The sequence below is a fragment of the Hibiscus syriacus genome, unplaced genomic scaffold (genome assembly GCF_006381635.1).
Source record: "Hibiscus syriacus cultivar Baekdansim isolate YM2019G1 unplaced genomic scaffold, ASM638163v2 tig00111837_pilon, whole genome shotgun sequence".
Classification (NCBI taxonomy): domain Eukaryota; kingdom Viridiplantae; phylum Streptophyta; class Magnoliopsida; order Malvales; family Malvaceae; genus Hibiscus; species Hibiscus syriacus.
In genome coordinates this window covers 11,686,700-11,695,407 of record NW_024063194.1, presented here as the reverse complement: position 1 = coordinate 11,695,407, position 8,708 = coordinate 11,686,700, and the positions used below count along the sequence as shown (strand labels likewise).

Genomic DNA, 8,708 nt, shown 5'->3' with positions numbered 1-8,708 from the left:
CTAACTTCCTTTTATTGAAAACTGTGGGATATATTTGGATTTTAGAATTAGGTGATTGGGGGAATTAGTTGATTTTGGAAGGTTCCAATCAGTATGCATGTGCTTTGTTCATGTCCATCCTCACACTTGCTTTCCTCAATATGGAACTTCATTATTCTGCATGATTTGAGATTTTATTAATTTGCTTGGGATTTGATAACATAAATATTACAATCGAGAAAACTTGTACAAAATTTGATGGTATATAATATTTCTGTATATTCATGTTCCTCAATCTAAAATCAACCGACAATATCTTCAACAAAATAAAAACAAGAGTAATATTAATTAATGTACTACTAACGTGTTTTGCATGGATTGATTTTTTTTTTCTTGACAACCAAGAGCAGGAAAAAAAGTAGAAATAATATTACAAAATAAGCAAAAACAACATGAAAAAAAAGCGAGAGGTAAAATTAACTAATTGCTAGCTCTCGGGAGGGACCAAAATAAAATAAAAAATTTACATTAATATGAATATAAACATGGTACTTTGAATCCGTTTGTCTTGCCCTTTTCTTCATGTACCTAAGAAGTTGAAAAATACGAGAGCCATTATCGTCTGGTCTTCAAGGACAGTAGGCAGGTTGGTGTTAAACTATAAATGCCTATATCCAACACGAGCGGCTGAGACGTCTGTTTTAATATTTGAAGACTCTGATGGGTAGGCCTTTAGGGAAGTCGACAAAAGGGAAAGCAAAGGCCTGATCCGTGTCGGCTAACTCCCACTGGTAGTTGAGGACCAAATGGTGAATGAATACAGCCATTTCCAATTTAGCCAGCTCCGTCCCTGCACACAGCCGTTGTCCTCCCCCGAACGGCATGAAGTAATCGCTCGGAAACGATGATGTCACCGACCCATTTTGCTATATCAAAAGTCAATATTATATCAATAATCCACATACTTAAAAAAAACCCATGTTCAACAAAACAACATATATATAGCATCATATACACCGTTGGTAAGCAAGAGGGGATTAGTCATTAATTGCACTTCTGTGTTATCGACCAGCCAGCACGTGCGGGCGAGAACCCCACAGCCACATGGGGGTTGGCTTTAATCCCCACCCCAACACGCACGAGGCAAGACCCAGACCCCAAAAGCAGTGGCCTGCTCTGCTCTGCTCTGCTCAATCTTTTACAATTTACTGTCTGGGTTTTGCTTCTAATATATTTTCCCATTTTCTTTGATTTAACGTGGGAGGCCGACGTCCGTACAGCATTGGCACAAGGAGACGGAGGAGGTCTATTGATGATGACAGTTCATGGGTTTAGAGGATCGGATCATAGATTATCTTTCAGATATCTTCCTATGCCTACTTGCCGTGTCGTGTTGATCGACGGTTTTGTTCGAACCTAAAATTTCAAAGATAACAATAGATGCGTGGTTCTCGCATACCCCACCTGATTTATATGTTTTATATGCAAATTTCCCATCAAATTTCCACACCGCTGACAATGATGAAAATATGTGTCCATGTTCTACTAAAAGGGAAAATAAAATACAGATTATGGGTAACGCTATCATTCTCCCAGAATAATATACACTTTAATATCTAAGGAACATAAAAGCAAAGAAACAGTAGGTATTATTGTCCAAAAGATTTTATTTATTATTGATCATCAAATCCACGGTACCCTCTTAATCATTAATTCTGACCCTGTGCTTGCATTGCCTAAATATATTTAATTAATGTTTCATTCTTTTAGGCATTATTTTAATATTTTTTATAAATAGCTTGATCGACAGCTCTAAATGTTTTCCCTTTAAAAAGATGGCAACTATTTTCATGTGTCTTTAATTTTTAATTTAAAAAGTATGTTTAATGTTTCTTTTTAAATATATTTTTATAGTTAAAACTATTTATTTATCCTGTTTATTTTTGTCAAGTGCTACGAAATGTGTATATATTTTTATCCATCTAAAGTCAAAGTATAAGGAGTTTAGACTACACATTTTTGTGTCTTATTTGTAGACAACATAATCTAAGTTGGTTACAAAATAGTGATAAAATTGACCACTCATGAGTTAACTACGACCAAATTTAATTCATTTGATAGTCTATTTTATTTTCTATAAAAAAAGGGTGTTAAAATGAAGAAGAGTAATGAGTAACCTGCCATCGCCATGGATTGAAGCGTTGAGGATGGTCAAAAAGAGTGGGATCCAAGTGCACTGCTGCAATCACTGGTAGCACTTTCCACCCACATGGAATATCATACCCTTTTCCACACAAAAAAAAAATAATAATCCAAAAATTCAACCTCCATTTTTTTTAACTAAAAGCTTCTTCGGATGTTTTAACTTACCTTTGTACCGAACGTCTTTAAGTGCCTTTCTATGCAGAAATCTGACGACATTACCAAGCCTAAGTGTCTCATTAATAACCTGCACAAATATAATAAGACATTAATTAATATGGAATCCAAAACAACTTTAGAAGCGAGAGAGAGCTTGGCTTACACATTGCGTGAACTCCATCTTCTTGTAATCATCCCAGTTGAGTTCAATCTCCCCTGATTGCTTCTTGCTTCTGGAAATTTCAAGGTGTTCTTCCTGCGATCACAGTTTTATGTTAAAGAAAGAAAGAAGAGATTTTGCAAAAAACCAAACAGTGGGACGGGTAGTTTGCTTACTCTCAACTGTTGAATGGCCATGGGACAACCTGGAAGGAAGTAGATGGCTAAGGTTATGGCTACTGATGAAGTTTCATGTCCAGCAAAAAGCAAGCTCAAGATCAAGTCCAGGATTTGCTCTGTCGAAAGATTTGAATGCTTTAAAACCCATTCAAGAAGATCATCTTCCTCGGGGTTTTCTTTTCCCTCCTTGGTCTTCCTTATTCTCTCTTCCATATTTCTTTCAATAAATTTTAGGATTGTTGATCGAGACTGCCAAACAAAAGCAACCTTCAAATTCACAGTTCATAATTTACAAGAGAAGCATGTTATAAATCTGGGACATTAGTTTACTTGTAAGGCTTTTCTGTATGCAGTTCCAGGTAAATTGAGAGGAGCAGAAACCACTCCTTTCATGAAAGTAACATATTCTTTTCTTGAGCTGCTCGGTCTCGGGATGTCCAGGGTCCATGCTCATGATATTTTTTGCCATCAAATTGAACGTGAACTGCAAAAAACAAACTCCTTTTAAACATAAGCTGCCAGCTTTATTTTAGTTTTTGTTCAAGTCAAAAAGAAAGAAAAGCTTACCTTCTTTGCTTCATCCTGAAATGAAAATACACACTTGTCTTTCCAACTACTTAGAACAAGCAAAGTATGCTTCTCCACTTCTCTCAGAAGATGAGTCCTCAGCCTGGCGTTGCTCAAGAAATTGAGTGATATAATCCTCATGTCTCTATGCATATCTCCAACTAAAACCAACATCGACCATTTCCCAAGAATGCCACCAATACTTCTCGGGTAACTGCACTCGAATAATCTTCCTTCATTTTGTAATATGAACTTGTTCAGCCCAACATCTGCAGACACTATTGTCTTCTCACCAAACAAGTTTGATTTGTAGATATTCCCATACCTGAAAAAAATGATGAATTCAATCAAAACATAAGAGAAATGTTCTGTTTTTTTTCCCTACGAAAATATAAAGTTTACCTTGAGATATGGTTTTGCATGAATTCACCTACTGAGGTAGCAGTGTAAGGCCTCAAGTAACCGATGGTTTCACCCAGAAAAGGCCACCCCATGTTCCCTGGTGGAAGATTATACCTTCTTTGCTTTCTCTTGATGAGGATGAAGAAGAGAATCAGAGACATAACAGATGGAAGGAACAAGAGAAGATGGTGAGAGTCAGGCATGGAGTCCGAACCCCTTTTCCTTCTTCAATCTCTCTTTTCTGCGTTGGCTTTCCAAGAAAGAAATTATAAATCTACTTTCTTTCTCACTTGAGGTAGCTACTTAATGAAAAGGCTTTGAAATTAGAGTTAACTTATGACACTCTAATTAATTGGGTTCAACAGATACAGGTTGTTAAATCAAGAATAAATTGGATTGAAATCTTCTTGAGCGAAAAAGGAGCGGAAAGTGGAAAGCACTAAATTGGATTTACTCTTACGAAATAAATGCATAAACGGAGGAGCTTTGTAACATTAAAGAAGGGTGGAAGTTTATTGTTAATTTTTAAAGAGAGTATATATTTTTGGTGTAAAAGAGAAATATTTTATTTGGGGTTAAGTGAAATGAAGTTTCATGCAAATGAAAAGAGTCAAAGGTCAAACTGTGATAATTGCCGTATAGCCCAAAAGCAGGGTGAATGGACAGAGGACCAACCAGAAGCGGGCTAATATGGATTAGACAGTCAAACAGATTTGGAGCCCTCTACTTTTATGTTTTTTTTTAAATGATATGATTTGTTTATAAAATAGTATTTTTAAAAAAATATAATATATATTAATAATATATAAACATTGCAAATGTAACTATTTGATCTCATAACCTCTAAAAAGAGTAATATTTCTTAATTTTCTCTCTTTGTTTTCTCTCATTCGTAAGTCATTCGTCCCTTTTTCTTTTCATATTTAATCGATGACGACATTAATTTTAATGTTGATTGACGACCATCAATATTATTTATTGTCCTTTTGTTTTCTTATATTACATATTTATTTTTCTTTTGGTTTTTAATTTTCAACAAGTCTGTTTATATGACACATCATTATTTGTCTTTATGGCACCCTTCTTTTCTATCTTTTGGCAAGTTTTTTTGGTTGTTTGATCAATGTTTTCACTTATTTTTTTAAGGGTTAATTTGACATTGTTATGACTGGTCAATTTGACGGTTATAAGTTATATTGTTAATCTTTTATGTTTTAGATTTGGATAATCGTTATGCATTTATGAATAGTTTTTCACGTCGCTCGAGTCTGATTTATGATTTGTCAGCGGTCTTTTAGTAACTTGATCTTTTTTTTTGTTCATTTACTGATACGATCAAATATGTTTTTATTTATCTTTGTTCGAGTTTCTTGATTAGATTTCAATTTTTCCTTGTATGGTTCTTATGTGATCTTAAATTGCTAATTTTGTTTCAATTATTATAGAGAATTATCCTAATTATGTGTAACACCTTTAACCCGATTGGGCCTAAAGTGTCACATTGGGCTATTGAGGCAACTCCTGATTTTCAAAAATTGTTCATTTTCATTTCAAAACATATTAAATGGTATCAAACTAGACATGCGTGACAATTATAAAAACACTTTTATAAATCGAAGCTTCGTTACATATAGTTTAAAATCAAAATAATGCAACTCCGAGTTATAAGTCTGAATACTATACTAAGGGTCATATAAATATATATGCTCACTAAAGCTACAGTAAAATACTATAGAAGAGATGCTAGAAGTCCTGCAGCAATGGTGCTCCGTGAACGACTCAAGCTAATAACCTATAAACGGAAAACATCTTAACGCTGAGCTTACAAAGCTCAACGATATACTCGTTAATCTAGTCATTCGTTACTTAAAGGTGTCATAGTCATGTCTATCTCTAAGAGGTCTCTATGTGTTTTATGATTTTACGATAGTTACTGATTCTGTTGTTTATTGGTTGTATTACTTTCTAGTCTGATACATGATTCGAGTTCATTACTGAGTAGCAACACTCTATTCGCTTTTATCATAAATTTCTTCAATACCCCTTGAATTGGAGGGACGACTTATACGTTATCGGTTCACTAGCATTCCCAAATTACATTATTACACTATTGTGTAATCTGGCTTACTTATTGTATTACTTGTCAGTACATTCTCTACAATGATCATTGTTCTTAATTATTCGATATGTGCTTGATTGAAGATACTTGAACTTAATACACTTAGTATGGTTACTTCAGTTGTAACAAAATTCGTCCCAGTTCATCTAGTATTGTTATTGTTCATCCAATATCGATACTTGAACTATAAATGTCTTGTTTAAGCTCGGGAAACACAAAAAATACCCAAATATCTTATTTTTGTTCCTAATCATGTGTTAAAGCATTAGGAAGTTACTTAAGGTCACAAAGTGTAATAAAAACACATGCTTTATATAAAAAATGTTATTTAATCATGAAATCAAGCATAAAACCTAAAATGTTCAAATATTCAAATATTAACAAATCATCATGCTTATGAAAGCCTTAACACTACAAAGGATTAGAAATATACTACATTGATGTTAGGAACCTGAAATGAAGCTAATTTCTCAACAAGCTTTACTTCCTCCCACTCTTCTTGAACTAAAAAGCTTTCCACGCCCTTTATCTTGCCAATAAGAAAAATTATGAGATTCTAAACATAGAGGGTGATGCTGGAGGGTTAAAGGATGAATTATAAAGCTTAAAGGACTTACCTTTACATATGTCACTTGGACAGAGAGAAAGTGTAACACCCCAACCCGTATCCGACCCGGATACGAATCCGAGGTGTCACATTGACTTTTAAAAACATGTACTTGTATAAAATAGTGAGTAATTTAAAACTTTTATAACATATAAATAACTAATTTACATAAAAGACATTTTCATTATTACAAAACCAATCAGAGCATGTATCTTTCACTTATTATTTACATATAACTATTCGAAACATTTATAAAACGGTTCATAGCTTTAACAATAGATTCTTTTGAAAACATGCCTACTAGAACTTTATATACTAAAATACCTATTATTCACATCTTTTCTGATCTGACCTTTAGTAAGAAGAACTGACCTGTCTTGCTCCACATTGCTCTTTACTCTTCTCGAAACCTACGTGTAAATCACTTACACGCTAAGTCAAAGACTTAGTGAGGCATATAAACATATAAGGTAAACGGTAAATAATAATCATACCTAAACAATTACTACTATCATTTCATACCACTCATACTTTTACATGTAACAAATATATGCATACATATATGTCGTTATTATTCATATCTCTTATCTCATGTTCCTATGATCTCTTATGTCCATATCATATAACATATACCATAACCAATTGCACATATACATATCATGTCGTGTACACTATATATATATATACTATCATAAAACACGTACACCCAAGCAATTATATTATCATCTTCATTTCTTTCTTATTTTATCACTATCATTGATTCCTTTCATCATATGGTCTTATAAGTTACCATTTGTACAATCAATATTACCCATGAAATTCCACAAGGAAACAAACATATTATCATATCATTTTATTAATATTATCTATTTAATAGCCCATGATACTCATGTGAGAACTAAAGATATGCGAGTACATAGAGGTTGTGCACTAATGCTGTCACCACAGCTCATATAATTGCACCGAAGTGCCACATATAATTGCACCGGAGTGCCACGTAGAATTGCACCGTAGTGCCATATAATAATTGCATCGTAGTGCCATATAATAATGTCCATAAGGACCACATATCATTCCTTAAGAATCATATACATATACTAGGGATCAAGTATGTGTCTCACCAGACTTCACACATGTTCCAAAGAATACATATATGTCCCGAAGGACCACATATCATTCCTTAAGAATCATATACATATGCCAAGGATCAAGTATGTGTCTCACCAAACTTCATACATGTTCCAAAGAATACATATATGTCCCGAAGGACCACATAGACCCTCGACTCTTGGCATGCCAACTATACCCCTAGCTCTCATGACACATAGCATGGGCATTATCTTTTATATCCTTTTACATATTCATGTAACCATATCATATATTCATATAATCTCATGGTTTCCTTCACATATACATGTAATCACGTAGTTCATATCCATTCTCATATGAGTTCATATTCATATAAACATAGGATTCACTTTCACATATCATATATACTTTCTCTTTCATATAACTCATGTCTTGTGATCATGTAAACACGTATCACATAAAATAACATGTCAAACATATCACACAACTGATATAATATTCTCATATATTCATGTAGTTCAGTATCACATATCATATGAATCATATAATCATGTCACATATACTCATGCATACATAAAATTCACAAATCAAATAACATTTTAAGAGTTATTACCATAGTAACTTCGTCACTGGCTCATTGCAAGCCAATGCTTATTCGATAACATAAGTACAATGAAATTGCACTCACCTGGCCTCACTAGTCCATTCCAATCTCTTATCTTCCCTTTTTATCGATATTACTTGTCAATGATTCCGGAACTCGTTTAAGCTCTGAATCTACATAATTATACATTTTAAGACAATTATTAGATACCTACACCTTGTAATTTGATACTAGCATCTTAAACGAACTTATTAAACCAATATTTACAATTTTCCTTTAGGGGGAATCGGTTCCCTCCTGTGGGGGTATCGGTTCCCCCTTGACATTCTGGAATTCTGTCGTTTGAGAGGGTATCGGTACCCCTTTGAATGGGTACCGATTCCCCCTAACCCAGAAATCATTTTTTCAGCACGAAAATTACTTCATTTCCTCTCAAACACCATATATCATCCCCTTTTTCATTCTTAACTCTAGTACACATACTTAAACCAATCTATATTCATTTATTTCATCTTAAACCTCAAAATCCTATCTTCCATATGTAATTCAATAATTACATCAATTCTGCAATATATTTCAAATCCAATTCTATTACTCCAAATCTCTTAATTTAACTATTGACAAGTCAAATTCAACTTAAA

At 33.6% G+C, this 8,708-nt stretch overlaps 1 protein-coding gene across 1 annotated transcript; it reads right to left on the bottom strand.

Moving 5' to 3' along the window:
- Positions 1–496: 496 nt before the first annotated feature.
- Positions 497–3,944, bottom strand: LOC120171780 (cytochrome P450 90B1-like). Its single transcript, XM_039179430.1, is given in 9 exon segments — positions 497–905; positions 2,157–2,263; positions 2,350–2,428; positions 2,504–2,596; positions 2,677–2,928; positions 3,010–3,090; positions 3,092–3,163; positions 3,247–3,571; positions 3,649–3,944. Coding segments are annotated over 9 exon segments (1,437 nt in total). The 5' UTR covers positions 3,852–3,944; the 3' UTR covers positions 497–680.
- Positions 3,945–8,708: the final 4,764 nt, after the last annotated feature.